Source organism: Myxine glutinosa, chromosome 5, assembly GCF_964187855.1.
Source record: "Myxine glutinosa chromosome 5, kmMyxGlut1.1, whole genome shotgun sequence".
NCBI lineage: Eukaryota > Metazoa > Chordata > Myxini > Myxiniformes > Myxinidae > Myxine > Myxine glutinosa.
Genome location: NC_136265.1, coordinates 157,238,656 through 157,264,210, shown reverse-complemented (window position 1 = coordinate 157,264,210; position 25,555 = coordinate 157,238,656). Strand labels below are relative to the sequence as shown.

Sequence of the window (25,555 nt, the reverse complement as noted above, 5' to 3'; positions counted from 1 at the left end):
TAATGTCAATCTCTTCTAGATCCCTACACACGATATATCCTAACCCACCCGGGCTAGTTTTCACTGCCATACACCCCATAAACCTAGTGCTCCTTTGCCCCCCTTCGTTGTGAGGGATGGTGGATTTGCCATCCCACCACATCGGGGAGGTCCCACTATCAATTTTGCTCGTCCAAATTCCAACTAATTCAAAAATTTTCCATTTACTGCCAATTCTACCCACTATTATAAATTTCGTATCAAATCACGATCACTATCACTATCACCATCATCACAGTCCACTATATCCTAGCCTCGGTGCGTCATGACATCATTAAACTCGGCTTCGTAAAGCCGAGCAATGAATTCGGGTGGTTTGGTCGCCTGCAGGTTGAATCCGTCCGGCTTTCAGTTCAAGGGAGGTGGTTTGGTTGGACCGAGGTTCCACGCACCATCTCGGCGCGGCACCTTGCGGTCCCGGGCCCGATGGCTCAATCTCCCCCGGTCGGAACCCCGTCCCCACGAGGGGGCACCGTACCGCTTCCTCCCACTCGCCCTTGAACCGGACCAGTCACCTCGCCCGCCAAGGCCCGGACTCGACCGTGCGGGGCGGGGCCAAGCCCGAATCGGCAACGACGCTTCGAAGAGAAGCGACGCAGCATCGATCCGCGCCGGGCCTCGCACCCAACAAAGCACACCGCGCCCCGAGTGCTCGCATCGGCTATCCGTCGCCCTAACCACTAACCCGGTTACCGTCGATGCTTCACTTGCATGCTCACACGCATACGCTACCCCTTCCACCCTCACAAAACCCGGCGTTCCAACGCCGTCCGTACATTCCACCAACGCTCTCTCTGTTACACACCACACCTCTCGCGCACACTCTTGCGCACACTTCGGTGCACACCTCTCCTCCGTTACGTCCTCCGTAACACTCACCATGGGCGTGCACTCTGGCATCCACCCACTAACGCGCTCACACGGGCTCTCCCACACTCGCGCTACCACCAACTCAGGTGTGCTTCCTCGCACACGTTCCACCACCACCTTACTCTCCGTGTCACACTTCGTACACCCCGACGTGCATTCTCGCTCGCACTCGGTTTCACACTCGCGCTCCGATGTGCCCTCTCGCACCTGCGCCATCACCAACTCACTCTCCGTGTCACACTCCGTACACCCCGACGTGCATTCTCGCTCGCACTCGGTTTCACACTCGCGCTCCGATGTGCCCTCTCGCACCTGCGCCATCACCAACTCACTATTCGTGTCACACTCCGTACACCCCGACGTGCATTCTCGCTCGCACTCGGTATCACACTCGCGCTTCGTAACACGCTCACCCCTTGACGCACACTTTTTTTCCACACGCGTGCCATTTCCACTCAAACGGGACCCTTCACCAACGCCCGGATGCTTCCTCGATCCCAAGCGAGCGAACAATTCTTTTGTCGCTAAACATCCTCTTACAAAATCTCCCAGCACAATACACAACAGCACGTCTCACCTTCGGGGTTCTTCTTCCTCCCTGCACCAAAACCTGCAAACTTCCATTTGGATTAGCGAGTACAGCATCAGGATGTGCATTTAGACTTTGAGCAATTTCCATTCCTTCCTCCGATTGTTGCTCTTTTAACTTTAAGTCCCCGGTCTCTCCAATTTCAACTATACCCATAATTTCTTTGTTCACCTCGACGACCGTTGGCTTTAATAAAATTCCCTCTACCTCATCGGTCGCCGGCTTTTCCAAACCCCGGGTCGCGATTTCTACCCCGGTCATTGTACCCGTGCTTTTCTCCGCTTCGTTCAACCAGTGCTTCTCGACCCGCGTTACCTCGTCGTGCACCCCTGGGACCCTTTCACCCAACTTGCGGTCTCTGTCCCTCTGCTCCCTTTCCTCCCTATCGGCCCTCATTCCGTTTATTCTGTTTTCCATTTCTAGCATGAGGGCCTCCATTTGTAGCAAAAGGTTCGAATCCAACAATACTACGGTCACGGGCGCCGTCGCCGTAGCCATGTGCGAGGCGCCATTTTGCGCGCCTCCAACCTCGTGCGCGAGAGCGCCATTTTGTGCGTCTGATACTCCCTCAACCGCCTCCTCATTGCTCCCCTCCATTTGATCCTGGGTTACTCCTAACCCGTCTATCTCCCCCACCGACATCCGATCGCCTTGATTGTCCATGGCGCGATCTCAAAATTCGGGTTTTATAAAACAAAATAAATTTCGGCAGCTTGTAATTTTGAGCGCGTTAAGCGCGCTTCGGGTCCGATCTCACTCCTCGACACCAATTGTTACAGTCAATAGTTCAATTGGTGTGCAAAATTTGGGCTAAATAAATTTAGTCCCAGGTTCGAATCCCAACTCCTGACTACCAATTGTTACCGACGCGGTTTAGATGTTATGATGGGCCGAGCGGATGGTCCAACCGCGACCGAACAGTTACTCCCCGAATAGAACCCGATCCCACCCGACGTTGACCAGATCGCACCACAGATATTCAATCGGGAAACCTCTAAAGCGACCGAAAGAGAAGGAAAAAGAGAAGAAGACAGAGTACGGAGGAAGAACAGATTTATTATACACACACAAGCAATGGATGGAAGAAGCAGTCACACAGGGAATCGTTAACTTATTCTATTCAATTTACTTAACCCCAGGACAACGATTAGGACAGACGACGTTCACACTTACACGGGGGAAATTGCAGACAGGGATGGCGGAGGTGGGTTGCTGGAGAGGGAGGCAGGGTCGGAGGTAGCAGCTCTCAATTCCTCGCGTTTTTGGCGGGAAAACCCTCGGTCGCGTATCCGCTGCCGATGCTGTAGACATCACGCGCTGGCTCGGTCACACCTGTTCCTCTCCTTCTGGTGGAGCCGTCTCCCTCCTCTCAGCGCGCACAGCTCCAAAGCTGGTTTCCTCTCCGAGTACCTCTCCTCTTTGGCTTGGAGCGTCTCGCATCTCACCGCTCACAGCTCAGCTCACAGCTCCTCTCGTATGTCACCTCTTCGCTCATCTCCCATCTGGTGAAGCAGTCCCTTCCAGTCGCTTTTATCACTCGGGGCGGAATCAAGCCGCCGGCTGCGAGGGCACGCCTACCGGTCGCTAACAGCGGTGCTGGTTGGCTGTTAGGGCTGTCCGATTCCTTCTTTGCTCATGACGACGTGCCACGCCTGTGAGTTGGCGGCTCCTACCCCCCCCTTCTCCGAGATGAGCACATGGGCAATGGCGGCTTGCGGGATTGAACACCACTCGCACCCCTTTTGAAAGGAACTTTGGAGAGCGGAGATGTTTGGGGAAATTGAAAGGGCCTACGCTTATTTTGTTTGATACAATGCAAAGTCAATCTAGTGGGAAACACATATTTAGCCTACATAGAATAAGGAAATACACTATTTAAAAAGATATATCGTGGCCTGTGTGTAAGTTTCATGGAATTAACTAGGAGGACGGCTGCGACCATTATTTACATTACGAGGGTGTTACACACAACAAAACCATACTTTTCACATTCGTTACACTTCCTCCAAAATTGTTACACTTCTCAAAAACCGTTACACTTCTCAAATTCGTTACACTTCTCAAAACCGTTACAATATATATATATATATATATATATATATATATATATATATATATATATATATATATATATATATATATACACAGTCATGTGAAAAAGTAAGTACACCCCATGTAAAGTTTTGACTTTTTCAACATATTTCAACATACAGCTATTTGATCTTCATTTCAACAATATTGATAGATAAAGGTGATATAATATAACAACTATCATGAAACATTTACATTTTGTCGTCCATTGTATAATTTAAATAAACATAAATGCAAATTTCGCATGTGGAAAAAGTAAGTACACCCTTGGCTCTAATAGGTGGTATTGCCACCTTTGGCAGAAACAACCTCAAGTAGGCGTTTCTTATAAATTTTTGAACTAGAAATTTTTGCCCACTCCTCCATGCAGAATTCTTTCAGCTGTGCGATGTTTGAGGGGTTTCTTGCATGCACAGCTCGTTTCAAATCCCCCCACAACATCTCGATGGGATTTAGATCCAGGCTTTAACCTGGCCATACACCGGAAGGTAGAGGTGGTAGTAGCGTGAGGGGGCGGAGCGAAGGGAAGGCGTGGCCTGGGACGCCACGGGTAAGCTTCCGGTCGGCCCGGATGTGGGGGTGCGGGGCCTGTCACGGAACGTCAAAACAAACGGCCTGCCGGGGCTGCCCAAAAGTCGGGCGTGAGGGGCGCGTCCACTAATGGAACGCCTCTCGCTTCCCAGATCGAGGGCCACGTGGTCAGGAGAACCTCGTCCCTTCCGGTCACACTTTGCCTATCGGCCGGCCTCGAAGACCGAAATTGTGACGGTGTCACCCGAAAAATTTGAAATTACGAAATTTGAAAAAATTTGAAAAAAAAAATTACGGAATTTCAAGTGGCCCAATATCTGAAAATGTTCGCAACATATTAATGTACATTTGTGCCAAATTTGGTGCTTGTTTCACAAAATGCACAATTCTTTTGAATATTTGGGCTAAGCCGCCCCACTACTATCAATGTTGTTGAAATGAAGATCAAATAGCTGTATGTTGAAATATGTTGAAAAAGTCAAAACTTTACATGGGGTGTACTTACTTTTTCACATGACTGTCCATATATATATATATATATATAGGATTATGGACTATAATTTATGGTATATAGTGTGCGATAGACATATAGACATATACAACAGATCAAGCGAAGCCACAACATCGAACTAATATATAAAGTGTATCAACACCAATCTGCGATTCGATACATTGACATGTTCAGTAAACGTGTGTATGACGTACATAGTACTCGTACATGCATTGTTGCCAACTACTACTAGTACTACTACTATGCCGACTACAACTACTACTACCTACAACTACCACTACAACTACTACTACCTACTACTATTACTACCACTACCTACTGCTATTACTACCACCACTACCTACTATTATTACTACCACTACTACCTACTACTATTACTACCACTACTACCTACTACTATTACTACCACTAATACTACCTACTACTATTACTACTACCTACTACTATTACTACCACTACTACTATCACTCTTACTACTACTACCTACTACTATTACTACCACTGCTAATACTACTACTACCTACTACTATTACTACCACTACTACCTACTACTATTACTACCACTACTACCTACTACTATTACTACCACTACTACCTACTACAATTACTACCACTACTACCTACTACAATTACTACCACTACTACTACCTACAACTATTACTACTACTACTACCTACAACTATTACTACTACTACTACCTACTACTATTACTACTACCTACTACTATTACTACCACTACTACTACTACTACCTTCAACTACTACGTACAACTACAACCACTACAACTACTACTACTGCCTACTATTACTACCACTACTACTACCTAATACTATTACTACTACTACTACTACCTAATACTATTACTACTACTACCTACTACTATTACTACCACTACTACCTACTACTATTACTACCACTACTAAAAGTACTACCTACTACTATTACTCCTACTACTACTACCTACTACTATTACTACCACTACCACTGCTAATACTACTACTACCTACTACTATTACTACCACCTCTACCTACTACTATTACTACCACTACTACCTACTACTATTACTACCACTACTACCTACTACAATTACTACCACTACTACCTACTACAATTACTACCACTACTACTACCTACAACTATTACTACTACTACTACCTACTACTATTACTACTACTACTACCTACTACTATTACTACTACCTACTACTATTACTACCACTACTACTACTACTACCTTCAACTACTACGTACAACTACTACTACCTACTACAACCACTACAACTACTACTACTGCCTACTATTACTACCACTACTACTACCTAATACTATTACTACTACCTAATACTATTACTACTACTACCTACTACTATTACTACCACTACTACCTACTACTATTACTACCACTACTAAAAGTACTACCTACTACTATTACTCCTACTACTACTACCTACTACTATTACTACCACTAGCACTCCTACTACTACTACTACCTCAACTACTATGTACAACTACTACTACCACTACAACCACTACTACCCACTACTATGACTACCACTACCACTACTACTACCTACTACTATTACTACCACTACTACTTCCTACTACTATTACCTATTACTACAACTACTACTATTACCATCACTTCATTTCAAGGCCCTAATTAATTATTAGTCCCCTACTATATGTTTGCTCTTCACCTGTCCATCCGTCCGTCTGTCCGTCTGTCTGTCCATACGTCCATCCATCCCACCTGTGGTTTTCTGCACCTTTTTCCACCTTACTCTTTAACATATTCAACTGAAACTTGGTACATGGCTTCATGATGATAAGTCACAGAACAAGTTTCGTCCAAATCCGTTCCACAACTTTTTGAGATATGCTGCCATGTATCGTTTTTGGCCCTATCTCCGAATTGTGAAGAATCACTTAAAAGATTATACTAGCCGGATCCGAATCCAGATCTTCCCCAAAATCGAATCATTTCGTCCTTGTCACATACGCTACATTTCTGCCAAATTTCGTCCGAATCCGTCCACAACTTTGAGATTGTTGTAGAAGTTTGTTCACAAAATGTTTGTTCACAAACAAACAAACAAACAGGGGTGAAAACAAAACCTCCATCTACCTTTGGTGGCGGAGGTAAAAAAAACAATCACCATGGTGCAACTACAAGGTAAAGGTTCATTAAGTCCGTGTTCTCCATCTTCCACAGCTCATCCAATCGATGGTTTAAAATCGACTGTCTGCATCGTATCAAATTGGATGTATTAATGGCCACATGCGTTTGATCTCCGGTTCTGAGCGACCGCTCTGATTATTGTGCGAGCTTCCCAAGGTTTGTGTAAAGATCAGGTCAGCCTTTACAAGCTGCTCACGAGTAAACGACGTTTTAAAGCAGCCGAGCAATGAAACCGATTTCATTTTCATTTGACCTGCCATCCGGCCCATGACCAGTTGGCGTTTAATACATTCGCATCAGCGACGCTCTGTTGGGAGCGTGGAACGAACGCTTGGATTCCGTCCCAAACAGTCGCGCGTGACAGACATTGTAACACGTGATGTTTGCACGTGGGGTCTTCGGCGAGGGCGATTTGTTGCAATTTACGAGGGCAGAGAGCGCAGCCGACAGGTGTTCGGACAAAAGCGCGTCCGTGGATCCCCCTTGCAGAAAGACGCAAAATCGTGGTCTGCAAAGAGGGCGTGGCACCGGAGGGCGGGGCGTGAGGGGGCGGAGCGAAGGGAAGGCGTGGCCTGGGACGCCACGGGTAATGGCAGGGCACGCGCTTAAAGATAGACCGTGGAAGGTGTGTGACTGTGTGCACAGGAGGGTAAGAGTGATAATGAAGAAACGTAGTGTAATATAAATGAACGTGGGGTATATAAAGAGGAAAAGTGGAAAAAAAAAGTGTGGAGGGGAAAAGGGACAAGGAATTCTATTGGCATCCGTAATAGACCGAGAACACGTCCGTGGGAGACCAAGGGGCCTCGTCCTGGGTCTAAAGTATCCTAGCAACGCAGCGAAACCGGAACCTTGTATAGGCCTTCAGCGACCGGATCAGAGACCGGGAGATTATAGGCCTATGGAGTCGTAGACCTCGTTGGAAGATCCCTGAGAGATAGCAGACTCCAGCGTGAGACCGCGGGATCGTTCCCATCGGAGTTGCTCCGATGGGCCGCGATGGGATCGGCTTGGCGGGAACGCTTCCCTCCCGCTGTCTCTCCTTCGTGCTTCTGCTGCCCGAGGCGCTCAAACGTGCGCGTCTCCGGAGGGCGGGGAACGGACTTCGCGGCCCGAGACCGGGTGGTCGAGGCGGAGCGGTGTCGGGAGGACGACCCGAGCTGGAGACGCGAGAGCGGAGTCTCACGGGGAGCGCTGGGAAGAAGCCGAGGCAGCAGCAGCAGCAACAGCACGCCATGGGGCCGCACGAGCACTGGCAGGAAGCATTCCCCACCGTGCGTGAGAGGTGGGCATCACGTACGGCACGAGCAGCCACGGTTCGTACTCGCGGTCGATGACGCGTACCTGGCGACGCCTTAACACTAACCACGTACTATTCAGCACTATACTATATATATATATATATATATTATATATGTATGTAGTTGTAGTACTGGATAGTACTTTAGCAAACCTATCCGCACTCTCTGTTATGCACAATGCATAGAATACACCAGCTGGTTTGCCGTTGCTCATCCCAGCGGTCAAATCGGGGCACGAATTAGGAATTTAGCCGATTTTTAGCCACCGGCGCGCAATGGCATGCTCTTTTCGAAAGATGCGGTGGGATCATCCACCGACGAATGCGAGCAGACGGAACAGTCGGCATAACCGCCTCCAAAGGATGGTGTACTCGATGCCTGCGAAATACCAGGGTAACCGTTTAGCTCGTGAGGTCGGCAATGGAACCCACACTCGGCAGCTCAAAGGCGATTATCCGAGAAGAAGAAGATTATGAAGAAGAAGAAGCACTCTTTTACAAGGGGGCACAAACCTGGAGGGGTCGCCACTCCGACACAGGGGTACGTAGAGTTTTGAGTGCCCTACCTTTGAGTTTGAGCGAATAAGTACTTGAGAAGTACCTGCTTATGAATAATACATACTGTAAGTCCTACTAGACAATGTAATTTGAGTGCCTATAAAAATACTATAAATATGCATTTTACACTTACAAAGTACTTTCGTTTCGCCCCTACCACTGCAGCAGGCTTTATAACAGCGTGTAGTAACAAGCCAAAGGCGGTGTGAACCTGAAATATTTCCGTCACTCGGTTCGAATACTTTCCCACGATGCTCACATGACCCAACAAGTGCGTCACTGCACCGAACTATATATATATATAGTTGGTTAGATTTTTTGCAGTATGCCGTCCTGATGAGGGTAAATAAGCCCGAAATCTGGATTGGCGGCTCTGCTTGATGTTTAGCCAATGGGGACCAAAGAATAAATCTCTGTCTGTTGACAGAGTGGCCGGGCTGAGGCCTCCGGGACGGAGGTGACGCTTTGGTCTTGGACTTCGGTCCACAGGAGATCGGGACAGCGCTCGTCACGCTGTTATGTCGTTGATTATATATACATACATACATACATACATACATATAACATATATACATATAACATATTCATACATACATATAACATATTCATACACACATATAACATATATACATGTAACATATTCATACATACATATAACATATATACATATAACATATTCATACATACATATAACATATATACATGTAACATTCATACATACATTTAACATATATACATACAACATATTCATACATACATATAACATATATACATATAACATATTCATACATACATATAACATATATACATGTAACATATTCATACATACATATAACATATATACATATAACATATTCATACATACATACATATAACATATACATATAACATATTCATACATACATACATATAACATATACATATAACATATTCATACATACATATAACATATATACATATAACATATTCATACATACATATAACATATATACATATAACATATTCATACCTACATATAACATATATGCTTATAACATATTCATACATACATATAACATATATACATATAACATATTCATACATACATACATATAACATATATACATATAACATATTCATACATACATATAACATATATACATATAACATATTCATACATACATATAACATATATACATATAACATATTCATACCTACATATAACATATATGCTTATAACATATTCATACATACATATAACATATATACATATATACATATAACATATTCATACATACATACATATAACATATATACATATAACATATTCATACATACATATAACATATAACACATACATACCATATACATACATTTTATATATATATATATATGTTGTCACTCAACAAGCTGAGTTGTCTTTCGTGTCTTCGACTTATCCCCTCAACCCCCCTGCCCTCTCCCCAGGAACGCTCTTATGTACAATAACGACCTAATGGCCGACGTGCATTTTCTCGTTGGCCCTCCGGAGGAGTGTGTGCGCATTCCTGCACATAAGGTATCCTTGTCGTCGGGTTAGCCTATTTATCAAACCACGTGATTGGCGCAGAAATAACGTCACGTGACACTTCATTGTCGTTTTCCTAATGCTATGAAACTGGGCTGTGGCTTTAACAAGTTCCATTGTTGTGATACTGATGCAGACGCACCCATTGCCATCGTCAAACGAAGCCATTCGCTGTTTATAAAATAAACGTGTCTTTCAATCCGAAAATCTGTTCCAATTTACTCGAGGCTAAAATACCCAGAATCCCTCAGTTATGAGTAATTTATTAAAATATTGTAACAGAGACGTAGCTATCTATCATAGCGTTGCTCCCTCCCGGTCTCTTCCCCCTGCAGTACGTGCTCGCTGTTGGCAGCTCTGTGTTCCAGTCCATGCTGTTCGGTAACCCGTGCAAGAACACGGAAGAAATCGCCCTTCCCGACATGCAGCCAGATGCCTTCCTGGTTCTCATGAAGTGAGTTTCACTCTGAGTTTTACTGATGCAATCGGTCGATACGTATGGAAGATAATTCGTGTAGTTATTAGCTTTGTCTTGTGAACAATAAGGAAGCGATAGAAATAACACATTTGGTGTCTCGATGTTAAACATGTATTACAAAGCACTCCTTGGTCCTGACTCTGGGAGATGAACCGCTCTGTTCGGTGATCTGCGTATTTTCACTTTACAAAGGATCCACCCGTCCTGCTGCTCCCAAGGCGATCTTCACGTGGACTCTTGCCTTCATGTATTGAAGAGACTGCTTTGAAAAGTATGCAGGTGTCAACCCTCTGCTTATGAGCTGGTAGGATAGCTGAGAGCTGAGCTGTCTAGCCTGGGCTGGAATATTGGCACAGATATAAACTGCCATCCTGGTATTTCCCAGGCAGGTGATTCGTCATTGCGTGCACCGTCCCTCGGATGGACGTTAAACTAGGTGTCCCGTCCGTCAGCATTAATCGCTGAACGGTAAAGGTCTCAAAGTGTCCTTGGTGAAGAAGCATGTGAATTACCGTCGGCACTGTGGTTAAATCGGACACAGTAGCCTACTACACTAGGCCTCAGAATACGCGATACGAAAGAACCGACGATTCTGTACACAGGTATGAAAACCAACACCGAGAATCCTATTAAAGACACCCCAATAGGTAAGAATCCCTGGTGTTGGGCTAGCGGCTAGGGTGCCGGCTTAGGATACCAAGGATCCTGGGTTTGAATCCCGGTCGATCGCTGAATTAACGCCAGGGGGGTTGACTCAGCCTGTCATCCTTCCGAGGTCGGCCAATTGAGTACCAGTTCACTGGTATTTCCCTGTTTGTCGTAAAAAGGCGACAAACAGGGTTGGCGGCAGGAAGGGCATCCGGCCGTAAAACATTGCTTCAAAAAGGGGACCAAAAAAACAACAACAACCACGGTCCCCGAAAAGGCCAACCCCCGCTTTGCGGGGAAAAATGGCCTCTAAAGGTGGTTTTTACTGTGGTTAAATCACGAATTCCTGGCACCTTCAGTCGACCGTCAGGCCTGGCCAGTTGGTTACACACAAGGATACACACGAGGAGCTTCGGCGCAGGAGGAGACGCCATTCAGTCCATCATACCTGCGCTGTAGCAACGGCGGTATCACCCATCCACACCCAAGCTGATATCCCCATACCCTCGATGTCCAATGCCTCCAGCTGCCAATCTAATTACCATTTAAACGTATCCATCCCTCCACTGCCACTACATTTCCAGGGAGACCATTCCATGCATTAACCACTCTCTGACTGAAACACTCCATGTTCAACATCAACTGTCCTAACTCTCATCTTTTTTCCCCCCTCAAGTGATTGGCCCTGCTCCTAACACTGTCCATTCTGCCGAAAAACTCCACTGCGCCGATCCTGTCCACACCCTTCATTTTCTGAAACATCTCAAAAAGATTTCGACCTACAACGTTCCCCAGTTGACTCCACCAGAAGGTGAACAATTGAGGTAGTTGTAATAGTAGTAGTAGTACTAAAGGCCGACGTGAGGCCTTGAATAAAAAAAAACAAAAGAAAAACATTTTCTTCTGGACCAGCAAACATTGTCAAATTTACAGTTTCAAGATATCTTGTGTGGTTGACGATTATACAAGAAGGTCAATGAAAAGGATGACGCAGATAAAAGTGGAATCTCATCGGAGCACAGGAAAGGAAGGCAAGTGCACCAGCTGTATATGCAAATGAATCGTTTACTAGAAAGGCCGTCGAGAGGCATGACGTACATGGTATAAGGTCGTTAATCGTGGCCTTTGTTATTTTTTGTTTGAATTCTCTTTACAAGCAGGCATATCTTGCACTGAGAACAGTGCAATGCCGGGAAGCTTAGTTACCATGACCTTTGCAGGAAGAGTTTTGTATTGTTTGAGTTTTGAGTATACGGTTCAAATATAGAAGTGCAGTGTTGGAATACTGTACCCTGGGATAGACTCATGTGTGGTCGTTTACAATTTGAGTTTTGGTTGTCATCCAACCAATCAGGTGGTTCCACACTGCAAGCTTATTCAAGTACAGTCAGTCATATTATGTCCAGTTTTTGTTGTGGGAATCCAGGATTGACTACAGATCAAAAGTTTGCCTGGTTGAAACATCTAAGACTTTGAACATGGTACATACAACAGACACTTCATAATGGAAGTGGTTGAGCGAGAAAGAGGAAACTCTCCAAAAGCAATGTTAAGTATTTCAGTGTCTTCTTCGCATAATGAACAAGAAAGGGTAATCAGATTCCAGACCCTCGCCAGGATGTGTTGTCGTGGGTTTAAGGCTTTTGTGTTAAAACAAATATGGCGGCCGAACCACTTGACCGATGACAGCGTCATTATTGTTTTTTTCTCCACCAATTTATCCATAGATGACGCTCAATAAATTTCATCTTGATCGGATGAAGTTTTGTACTTCAGCGCAGGTACAAATTATGACGTCATAATGGAGGAACCTATGACATCATCATTAACATATTTTATTCCCCATGGAGAGTTCTTTACAATGAGCCATGTCTCAATTTTTTCTACACAGCGCTTTCAGAGATATAGAGCTGCAAAGGTTTTCGGTTTTTTAAGATGGTGCCCTACCATGTGACCTATGACGTCATAATTATCAATAAAAAATTATACAGGAGGAGGTGCACCTATGGGGAAAATTTCCTGTCAATCGCACCAACGGTTGTAGAGAAAATCGTATTTATTCTGTGCGTTGAAACAGACAAACGAACAGACAGGCAGACAAATTGACTCGAATGCAATACCCTCTTCCTCTGGCGAGTGTAATGACAGATACAGATATTGCCAATTAACTTGCAATAAATGTTAGCTCAATGACACTAAGTTACATGGTGGTCTCAATGCATGTGAAGTTGCTCAGACACCATGTGAATGAAGAAGAAGAAGAAGAAGTATAGGAGAGGAAGTGGTAGCTAAACCAAACGATTGAAATTTGGGTTGACCTGTGTGGTGTTTCCATCTTAAGCATACTTTTCATCATGCTATTATCACATGTTCAAAGCCCCAATGACGATCAATTTTATCAACTATAAGTTGATAAGAGTATGTTTACTGCCGTGGTTTCGGAGGACCAACACGCAACACGCCATGAGTTTAACGTCTCAAAACTGGAGAGATAATATGATTAAATAACAGTACGCCACTGAAATTCTTCATGACGAAGCAAACCACACCACGACTAGGAATTGAGCTCCCAAGGAAAATCTGGTCCTCCTTAAACCGAGTCCAGGCACTCATTGGAAGATGAGTTCAATTTTTCCAAGAATGGAAGATCAAGGACAGTCCAATTTATGATGACAGCACAGCCAGTTTAGAACTTGTTCAGGCTGCTCGCCGATAACTCACCAAGGCAGTGTTATGGGTCCAATCCTATTCCGAACCTCTATTAAAGATCTCTCTGATTCCCTGGAAAATCCTCTTTATCTCTTTTCTGACACTCCACCCTCTGCCCTAACATCCCTAAACCTCCATACAGGCATGCTGCAGCCTCTTTCCCCTCTGCAAACCTCGATAGAATCACAAGCTGGTCATACACTTGGAATATGTCTTTCAATCCAGACAAATCTCACACTGTCACTATCTCTCAGAAAAGACCGTCTGGCAAACCCTCCTGTCTACTTGAGGAACAATCCTCTTGAAGAAGTTCAGTCCATGTACTTCAACAAGTTCAGAAGTTCAGTTTAAAATCTTTGGATTCTCCCGAGATGAAGCGACAACCTGTACCCTTCCCGTGCTGTGTCTCCCACTACCTGCCCTCCCATCCCGCCCCGGGTGTATGCAGGGCGCATGCGGTTTCTCATTAACCATTTCTGGTGAAACTCCCAAAATCCAGTTTCACTGCTCACTTCCACTAATTCGTCACTTTTTCCTGCCTGTGGAACCAACTTCCTTTGTCTCTTCAGTCCCATTCTTCCCCACTGAAGCTTCAAAACAGCTGTTCACCACCATCTCAAAACATCCCTCACCACAACCATGATCTTTTCTATATCCATTAACCCTCCCCAAGCCCACCTCTTTCCGGATTTAGAGTTTTTTGTTCCACTTCTGTGATTGAGAGTTTGCGGATGTTCCCATCTTGCTCACCCTTGCCCTTCCCATTCCCTCATATCCCTCCACATCCATTATTTCTCCAAGTCTCCCTCTATTTTGTCCTTCAACCCTGCTGTTGGTTCCCCAACCCTGTCTTTCTCCTGGTCTTTTAATCCTGTTACATCCTCATCCGTTCTGTGTTCTAGCTCTTCCACGAGCTTCGACACTGCTGTTGGTTCCCCAACCCTGTCTTTCTCCTGGTCTTTTCATCCTGTTACAAGTGTTACATCCTCATCCGTTCTGTGTTCTAGCTCGTCCACGAGCTTCGACACTGCAAACAAATATGTTTTCATGTGTTTCTATTCTGCATGGACACTCATAAATATCAATATTATTGAGTTACTTTAGTAGTTGAGAGTTCCTTCGGCCTTCCATACCAATCCCCACTGGACTATTTTGGGGCTGGGAGCAGACTGATCAGTAAGTGTCACATCACAAAGCCTCAACCAAGGACTCTATGAATGAATGAATGAATGAATGATCGTTTTAAGGCCATTTTCCCCGCTAGAGCGGGGGTTAGCCTTGCAGGCCCCATGACAATCATGGTTCCCTGTTTGAGGCAATGTTTTTATGGCCGGATGCCCTTCCTGACGCCAACCCTTGGTCACGCTCTTACGATGCGCAGGGATACGGTGTGCCTATTCTAAATCGGGGTACACACCGGGATCATTCATCCCAGCAAGCTGGTCCTCAATTTGCTGACCTTAGAAGGATGACGGGCTGAGTCAACCCCCCTGGCGTTAATTCAGCGATCGACCGGGATTCGAACCCAGGATCCGAGGATCCCAAGCCGGCACCCTAACCGCTAAGCCAACACCAGGCTTCCATGCAGCATCCTGCTCTATGATCCTCTATGATTGGATTTAATTTACCTGTGTCGTTCTGCTTGAATTGTCCTAGTAGTACTTCAATCCGAGGCTGTATCACTAGATATACGGTATATTTTTCAATATTAATGTATTGACATATTAATGACGATAGATGGATGTCGCAAAAAAAAAAAAAAAGAAGTATTTTGTAGCATTTAACTGAAATTGCTATATTAATTCTTACTGACTTGGTTGAATAATCACCACAGGTACATCTACTGTGACGAGGTGGACCTCACTGTTGCTACTGTGTTGCCAACCTACCAGGCGGCCAAAAAATTTGACCTCCCACACTTGCAGCATGCATGTGAGGACTATCTCATTGCAAATCTCAACAGCACCAATGTCTGTGACCTCCTAGTCCAGACAATACGACTCGATGAGATGGGTTTCACTCAACACTGCTGGCGAGTTGTAGATGCAGCTGCGGCTCGGGCACTGCGCTCGGCTGCATTCTGTCGTCTCGACAGGTCAACACTCGATGCCTTGCTTCAACGGGAGTCCTTGGCTGTATCGGAGAGCACGATCTTTGACGCGTGCCTTGCGTGGGCCGAAGCCGAGTGTGATCGCCGCGGCCTAGTCTTGACACCCATGAACAAACGTTATGTGCTCGGGCCTTCCCTTAAATTGGTGCGTGTGCCTGCAATACCTCTGGAAGACTTCGCCAATGGTGCAGCACAGTCAGGTATCCTCACAGCCGAGGAGGTAAAAAACATATTTTTATACCACACAGCTGGAATTGGGCCTCCGGAAGGCTTCTTCATCCACCCACGTGTCGGCCTTCACACCCAACATTGCTTACGCTTCCAGTCTGCCGCAAACCGTGCAAATCAGTGGCGCTACAAAGGACGCTGTGACTCAGTTCAGTTTGCTGTAGATCAGCGGATTTTCATCGCCGGTTTGGGCCTCTATGGCTCCAGCAGAGGACCAGCTGAGTATGCTGTCACAATAGAACTGAAGCTGCAGGCGACGGTGGTGGCACAAACTGAGACGAGACTGTCCTCAGATGGATCTGACAAGCCTTTCACCCTATGGTTTGATGAGCCCGCACAGGTATGCTGAAAAATTATTTTCATTCATTCATTCATTCATGCAAATTGGTTTCATTGGTATCATTTTACAATCTATTTTGCCTTTTCCTGCTTTGGAAACTTTTATTCAATAATCTTATCAGTGCTCTATATCTGGTTGCTAATGGCCTCGTCATAATGGAAAAATTCCATGAGAACAAAAAAAGCATTATTATTACGTGGGAGCATTTGTCTTTTGTCTTTAGACTGCAGTGCAAAAAGAAGCTGCTTTGAAATATTCCTAGCAGGATATTTAACTAGTTACAATGCTTACATATTCTTAGCTCAATGAAGATATGACTGATACAATAGTGTACATGAAAGATCACCATATCACTAAAACCTCAACCCCGTGTCAGGTTTTCATTCAAATCGGCTCATCAACCTCTGTATGGTATGTATGTATGTATGTATAATGTATGTATATATATATATATATATATATATATATATATATATATATATATATATATATATGTATATATGTATGTATGTATATATATATATATATATATATATGTATGTATATGTATATGTATGTATATGTATATATATATATATGTATATATATGTATATGTATATGTATATATATGTATATGTATATATATATATATGTATATATATATATATGTATATATATATATATATATGTATATATATGTATATGTATATATATATATATGTATATGTATATCTATATATATGTATATATATATATATATGTATATGTATATATATGTATATGTATATATATATATATGTATATTAGTCTAGTAGGAAGACTAGGTCCCCCTGCACCCCCCCGGAGATATACTTCTAATCAGTGTTTCTAGATTGGAAAAAATGTGTAGAAAATGACTAGCTATGGCCCCAAGCTGAAAAAATGTCCCACATACCATTTTTATGCAAATTACTGCTGCAAATTTTATGCAAAATTATGCAAATTTTATGCAAATTTTTGATGAGGAGTAGAGTTGAGGGGTCTTTGAGGGCTTCATCGAGGTGCTCTCGGTTGCAAGACTGGGTCATTCTGAGAAGCACAGCAGGGTCAGAGATCATGATGTTCTCCTCCTCAGTGAATCTCTCCATCAACAGCCTCTCCATTGCCTCACACACTGTTTTGAGGCAAAAGAGGGACTTTGCGTAGGCCTTTCCACTGAGAACACCTTTGAGAGATCCACTTGTTACTAGTTGTGCCTCAAAGAGAATCTCTGCATATCCAGAACCACGCATCTTGTGTCCAGTGAGCATCCCGATGTAGTTCATGGATGTGTGGAAGGGTCCAATCGTTACTACATGACTAGCAAATTCATTTGGCCAGCGCCAGATGATGGGAAGGGCTTTCATGCAGACACCCAGATCAAATGTATTCAGGACCCATCTCTGACCCACCTCAGCAGTTGCTGCCTCGGAACGCTTCAGTAGCTCACGAACAACTGCGTTGTCTGTGATCGGTCTGTGCCTGGTGCCTGCATGGCATGGCAATGGCCTGCAGCCTGTGCCTGGGCTAGGGGGTTTCACCTCTGCAACTGGTTCTCCCCCACCCAGCAAATCAACAGTCGACTACTGCACGCCTATCCACCAACCGATCACAGACAACGCAGTTGTTCGTGAGCTACTGAAGCGTTCCGAGGCAGCAACTGCTGAGGTGGGTCAGAGATGGGTCCTGAATACATTTGATCTGGGTGTCTGCATGAAAGCCCTTCCCATCATCTGGCGCTGGCCAAATGAATTTGCTAGTCATGTAGTAACGATTGGACCCTTCCACACATCCATGAACTACATCGGGATGCTCACTGGACACAAGATGCGTGGTTCTGGATATGCAGAGATTCTCTTTGAGGCACAACTAGTAACAAGTGGATCTCTCAAAGGTGTTCTCAGTGGAAAGGCCTACGCAAAGTCCCTCTTTTGCCTCAAAACAGTGTGTGAGGCAATGGAGAGGCTGTTGATGGAGAGATTCACTGAGGAGGAGAACATCATGATCTCTGACCCTGCTGTGCTTCTCAGAATGACCCAGTCTTGCAACCGAGAGCACCTCGATGAAGCCCTCAAAGACCCCTCAACTCTACTCCTCATCAAAAATTTGCATAAAATTTGCATAATTTTGCATAAAATTTGCAGCAGTAATTTGCATAAAAATGGTATGTGGGACATTTTTTCAGCTTGGGGCCATAGCTAGTCATTTTCTACACATTTTTTCCAATCTAGAAACACTGATTAGAAGTATATCTCCGGGGGGTGCAGGGGGACCTAGTCTTCCTACTAGACTATATGTATATATATGTATATGTATATATATATATATGTATATGTATATATATATATATATATATATATATATATATATATATATATATATATATATATATATATATATATGTATGTATATATATATATATATATATATATATATGTATATATATATATATATATATATATATATATATATATAATATAATATATATATATAATATAATATAATATAATATAATATATATATATATATATATATATATAATATATAGCCTGGTGTTGGCTTAGCGGTTAGGGTGCCGGCTTGGGATCCTAGGATCCTGGGTTCGAATCCCGGTCGATTGCTGAATTAACGCCAGGGGGGTTGACTCAGCCTGTCATCCTTCCGAGGTCAGCAAATTGAGTACCAGCTTGCTGGGATGAATGATCATGGTGTGTACCCTGATTTAGAATAGGTACACTGTATCCCTGCGCATCGGCCCCATCGACCGTAATTTTTCAACAGCCCCATTTTGGGGTTAAGCAACCCCTGGCCATTTGACGAATCAACTGATTCTGATATAACCCTGCGGAGGCTGTCCTGGATGAGAAGTGCCAAGTTAATATTTTAATAGTGCATTAAATGTGTGTTTCCCAATCAGCCCATTACTGGAATTTGTCACAGGTTGTGACCACGGTGCAGTCATTCTTGATTTTAATGCATAGAATGACCTCCCTAGAAAGGTAGTGGTAGCAGAAAGAGTCGATAGGTTTAAATTGGAATTACATAGGTACCTAAATGTATTGGAGGTAGAGGGATACTTGTAGGTAGCTTGCGTGTGTTGGACGATGGTTTCTGGGGTTGGTGCAACACAGATAATACAACTGGCATTTTAAGGCCATTTTCCCTGCAAGAGCGGGGGTTAGCCTTGCGGTCCCCATGACAATCTTCTCCATTTTGCCCTATTTTCTGCATCTCCCCTTGTTAACCCCCTTGCCCGCATTTCTTATTGGACCATCTTTAGCCAAGTCTTTCTCGGTCTTCCCCGTCCTCCACTTCCTTCTACATTCATTTCCATCACTCTACTCAACCAGTCAATTTCATCCTTCCTCAACACATGACCAAACCCTCTCAAACTGGTTTCTCTTCACAGCATCCATCACAGGCTCTATTCCCATCATCTTTCGCAATTCATCATTTGTCTTCCTCTCTCTCAACGAGGCTCCACACATCCACCGAACCATTCGCATTTCCACCCTTTCCAGCCTTCGTTGCTGCTCTACGTTCATGACCCATGTCTCGCTCTCATAAATCATAACACTTCTCAAACATGCAGCATACACCTTTCCCTTCAGCTTCAACGACACTCCCCTCCTCGTCAGCACACCACTCAGTTCCCAAAACTTCTTCCATGCACATCTCACTCCAGCAACCATTGCCGAGTCTTCATTCAGCATGTCTCCTAGGTAACAAAATGTTTTCATACCTTCCAGCTTCCTGCCGTCTCCAAGATCCAACTCAACATTTCCTCCATCTGCAGCTCCCTCTGTGCACACCTTACACTTGAATGTAGCTGCCACACAGGCTAATGACCCTCTCAAACCACTACATTTTTGATGAACCCACTCAGCGCACATTGTACATTGAATGGAATTCACTCCGACACCCTTCTTGCACACAGCACACGGCCACTTCCCAGTTCTTTCCACCTCACCACATGCTTTACCACTTGCCATCACCTTCGTTTTTCCGATATTCACCTTCAGACCTTTTGTCTCCATACATTCCTTCCACGTGTTCATCTTTTCCTTCAGTCCATCCATACTTTCCGCAATCAACACCAGATCATCTGCATACAACAACTCCCACGGTAAACCCTCCTTTACGTTCCGAGCCAGCACCCCCATCACAGCTACAAATAATAGTGGACTTAGTACCCACCCCTGATGCACTCCCACCTTCACCTCAAACTCACCACTGTTCCCGTCCTTCGTCCTTACAGCTGTGCGTGCTCTTTTGTACATTGCCATCACTACTCTGATCAACCATTCCTCCACTCCTAACTTCCTCAATGCCCATGTCACTACTTCACGTGGAACCCTATCGAATGCTTTCTCCAGATCGACAAACCCAAGAAACAACCTCCTCCGCTTCTCCATGTACTTCTCCTGCAACACAGATAATAATGGGCCGAATGGCCTCATCCTACGCCAAAGTTGCTTTTTGTATTCCTTGTTGTATCATTGACGTTGTTCAGTTTGCGCCGTGTTTTTAATATCAAGGCGAGCACTTTCATATTGTCTCAGCAATATTCATGAACGTCTTTAATTTTTTATGCCCAATGGCTCAAGACCTGAACTTCTGTTTGTACAATGTTGCCTGGTGGATAGTGATGCATGCATCTTCCGCCATAGCTCAACTTAATCTGTGCTTTAATGTGCAGCTTTGGAATTGCCAGGCAGCAGGTTAAGCTTTCGTCTTCTGATAAATTCGTGCACCTGGCTATCTTTATCACTAAACACTGTAGACTTGTGGCGAGCTGCTGATTTAGGCTTCACCCCATAATGATAGGGTGCAAATAGTCTATTAGAGGTTGTTTGGGGACTTTAAAGTAATTTCATGGCTTTTGCCGGGTAATTTCATTCCCGGCCGTGCACTCTGCTTTGTGTGTTCGCACTGCTGTCATCTGCTTTTCCTGCATTGATGGCATGATACGGCGTGCCTGCCTCCATCAGCAGAAATCCAATGGTTAAATTGAATTTTCAGCTCTAAAGATTTAACCTCGTAAAGGCAACATTTTATTTATCCGATTTTATGTCTGATGCACAGAGGGCTCGAGGCAAAAGTTCTGGACTGCAGAATGCGAGGAAGAAAACGAGCAATTGGTTGAAGGCCATACTTAGTTGAGGCCTCATTGTGCATGGATAAAGCAGGGGAACATAAGGAGCAGAAACTAATGGTGGAGTTGCTGGAATCACTATAATAAAAACCTTGCCGAAGGTAAACATTGACTTCAAAATGCATCTTTGATGTGATAAAAGTCATTTCAACCACATGCCTTTATGCAATGAACCTCTGGTAGTGAAAATAATAATGGCCTTCCAGGTGCAATGATAAATGGGCCTTCAGACTTTCACCCTCAGGAGAAGTGAAGCCAATGCTAAGGCCTGTCCCACCTCCCCTTGCCATTTTGGGTGCACGCAGCCTTTTCCCATTATCTGCTACTGCTGAATCTAATAGGTTCTGGCAATGCGTGGCTACTGGTGCACGCGCACTGGTGCATGAACATAGGGCGGGAGAGAACTTTGACACAAAGCACCATGTGCAGGCGCTTCTTTATGCATCTCTCGATTATTATTATTATTATTATTATTATTATCTTTGCTTCTTCTCTTTATCTGTTTCGTTTTATCTACATCCTCCCCTCTCCCTTTATTCACCTCTCGTATTCTTGTTCCCTTCTCCTCTGTTATAGGTTTAATGTCCATCATTATCCTTGCTTTCAAACTTATTAATGCCTGTATATAATGGATTAATAGGATGGTTGAAATCCTGATATAGGATTATCCACCAAGGAATGACCTATAGGCATGGCATCATAGAATGCTGCACAGGCCATAGTTGGCAATGCTAGCACAGGCTTTGAGGGGCCTACTGGCAGCATCCTCATGCGTTGAAGTTGCTTGCAAAGGAACATATATTATAAGGTCATCTCATATCGAATCGCAAAGAGATTAACTTATAAAATGGGTCATGATGTCCGGATGTCTGTCCGTCCGTCTGTCCAGTCATTTGTCCGTCTGTCCGTTAACGTTTTGCTATGTTTGCTACTTCTCCCTTCTTATCCGGTTGTTTTGAAATGCGACACATGAATACAAGACAGTAGCCCGTACAATAGCTCAGGCTTAGATTTTCCGATTTTGGATCATGGGGACGCCCAGGGAGGGGGTGACCCCCTGAAACGTCGGATCCCTACTCGTACCTTATTTACCAACCAATTGCTCTCAAATCCGATACAGCCCTTCTACTCGATGGTCTGCAGGATTGCTCAGTCTTAGATTTCTTGATTTAAGATCGTGGGGGCTCCTGGGGGGTCACCCCCTGAATCTTCAGATCCCTACTCATCCCTTATTTACCAATCGATTGCTCTCAAACCCGATACAGCCCTTCTACTTGGTCCATAGGATTGCTTGGTCTTACCTTTTTCGATTTTGGATCAGGTGGAATCCCAGGGGATCATATGGGTACCAGGGAGAGGGGGAAGGGTGCTCCCAAATTAGTAGAAGTCTGAGCTACAACCGCAAGAGATGAGCTTCAGCCCACTCAGGGCTATTTATATAATTTACTAGTGGATCTTGAATACCGTACTTGATAGTGCTTTGTTTTTAGAAATATGTATCATTGAGTGCTGGCACCCTCACTAAACTCCTGGGGTGGATTTCCACTGTGTATCAAAGAATGGTACTGATTAGAGAGAAATATTTTCTTTCTTTGTATCACTTGTCGTTGTCTTGCTTTCATTTATATTCTTCATTCCCTTTCATGATCCTATTTCATTCATGCACTCGTTTTTACGGACTTGGATTATTTTAAAGTCTCAAGTGAAGCTAGATTATGATTAATTTATCCAATTAACCAAGTGTGGACACTTCCATTAGTCTTGGTGACTTCTCTTTTATTACCTTCGCCACCGAAGGTGGATGGAGGTTATGTTTTCACCCCTCTCTGTCTGTTTGTCTGTCTGTTTGTGAACAAGATATCTCAAAAAGTTGTGGACAGATTTGGACGACATTTGGCAGAGAGGTAGTGTATGTGACACGGATGAAATGATTAGATTTTGGTGAGGATCCGGATTCGGATCCGGCTAGTAGAATTTTAAAGTGATTCTTCACCATTGGGGAGATTGGGCCAAAAACGATATATAGGAGGATATCTCAAAAAGTTATGGACAGATTTGGACGAGACTTGGTGGACAGGTTGGCTGTCTGACAAAGACTAATTGATTCGATTTTGGTGATGATCTGAATATGGATTCGGATATGAGAATTATTTAAATTTTTAAGTGATTCTTCACCATTGAGGGATCGGGCGAAAATTGATGTGATAAGGACACGATATTAAAAAAGGTTATGGACGAGTTATGACTAAACGAGGTGGATGAGTTGGTTAGGTGACAAGAATAAGCCGATTAGATTTTGGTTCAGGTCCAAATCCATATCCGGCCTATCATTGGGAAACAAAACAAACTGTTTAGCCCTGGCGGAGGTATGCGCTCTATAGAGTTTTTTTTTCTTCTATTTTTTGTTGTAAATCTTATATTGTTCTTTTTTTCCTGACAGGTGGAGCCGGACACGTTCTACACCGCCAGCGCTGTGCTTCATGGCAGTCAGTTGAGCCACTTCGGTCAGGATGGCCTGCCTGAGGTGCAATGTGGAGACGTCACATTTCTGTTCCAAGGATCACCTGAAAGTACCAATGGCACGGGTGTTCAAGGCGGACAGATTCCAGAAATTATTTTTTACTCTTGATGATGCTTTGGCCAAAGCTGTGTCAGGAGACCGAGTGCGTAGCACACCTACACCCTTCACTTACAAAACAGTTTGCGGTATGACCATCACATTTCTTATTGAAGGCCGCCGCGCCAGCAGGAGCTGAATATACCGTCACCAATTTTGCTGGAAACTGGATTAATGAAATTCAAAAAAAAAACAAAAAAAACGTTTTTCAATAGATGTAAATAATAATGGTACTTTGGAAAATAGTGATTGTAACATATTTATTGTGACATTTTGTACTTTTAGGAATGAAACGTATCCCAAAATGACATGTAGCGCTGCAATAGAATAGGATGTCAATTGTCGAGTGTGGATGGCGAAATGATAATTCACGAACATTGCCGACTCAGTAATAAAAATAGCTTATGAGGAAATGCACTGCTCTTTTATTCTTTCGCGAATATATAGTAATATAAAGCGATATTAATATGTCTGGTTACAAACTGTCATTAATGTTCCAAGTAATAAATAAGGATATTGTTTACGCAATCACCTTGTGTGCTTGTATATGATTTCCAGGTGTACTTGCTAATTCCAGCACAAAAATAGCGGCCTGCATCGGCGGCACAAGACAATAACACGTAACCACCTTTAGAGGCCATTTTTCCCCGCAAGCGGGGGTTGGCCTTTTTCGGGAACCGTGGTTGTTGTTGTTTTTCGGTCCCCTATTTGAAGCAATGTTTTATGGCCGGATGCCCTTCCTGACGCCAACCCTTTTTGCCGCCTTTAACGACAAACAGGGAATTACCAGTGAACTGGTACTCAATTAGCCGACCCCGGAAGGATGACAGGCTGAGTCAACCCCCCTGGCGTTAATTCAGCGATCGACCGGGATTCGAACCCAGGATCCTAGGATCCTAAGCCAGCACCCTAGCCGCTAGCCCAACACCAGGGTTCACACAAGACAAGTTATCCAAGTTATCCAAGCACAAGACAATAACACGTAAGAACAAAATTGTTAGCGTTATCCATCGTGAGCACCTTGTAATCCCCACGGCAGATAACTCCAACCATTTTGT

The 25,555-nt window shown here is 44.0% G+C and overlaps 1 protein-coding gene across 6 annotated transcripts in view; it reads left to right on the top strand.

Moving 5' to 3' along the window:
* The window catches only part of LOC137426887 (BTB/POZ domain-containing protein 6-like), a 43,939-nt gene extending 18,914 nt beyond the window's left edge, over nucleotides 1–25,025 (top strand). For 2 of the 6 annotated variants that reach the window (XM_068115880.2, XM_068115883.2), the window contains exons 2-5: nucleotides 10,115–10,205; nucleotides 10,550–10,668; nucleotides 15,884–16,727; nucleotides 24,321–25,025. In XM_068115880.2, the coding sequence (XP_067971981.2) occupies nucleotides 10,115–10,205; nucleotides 10,550–10,668; nucleotides 15,884–16,727; nucleotides 24,321–24,509 (1,243 nt within the window). In that variant the 3' untranslated portion in view covers nucleotides 24,510–25,025. Of the gene's footprint in view, nucleotides 1–7,366; nucleotides 8,127–8,295; nucleotides 8,652–10,114; nucleotides 10,206–10,549; nucleotides 10,669–15,883; nucleotides 16,728–24,320 lie in introns of those variants that run through there. The other 4 variants (XM_068115879.2, XM_068115877.2, XM_068115882.2 and 1 more) reach the window with 4 other exon arrangements.
* Nucleotides 25,026–25,555: the final 530 nt, after the last annotated feature.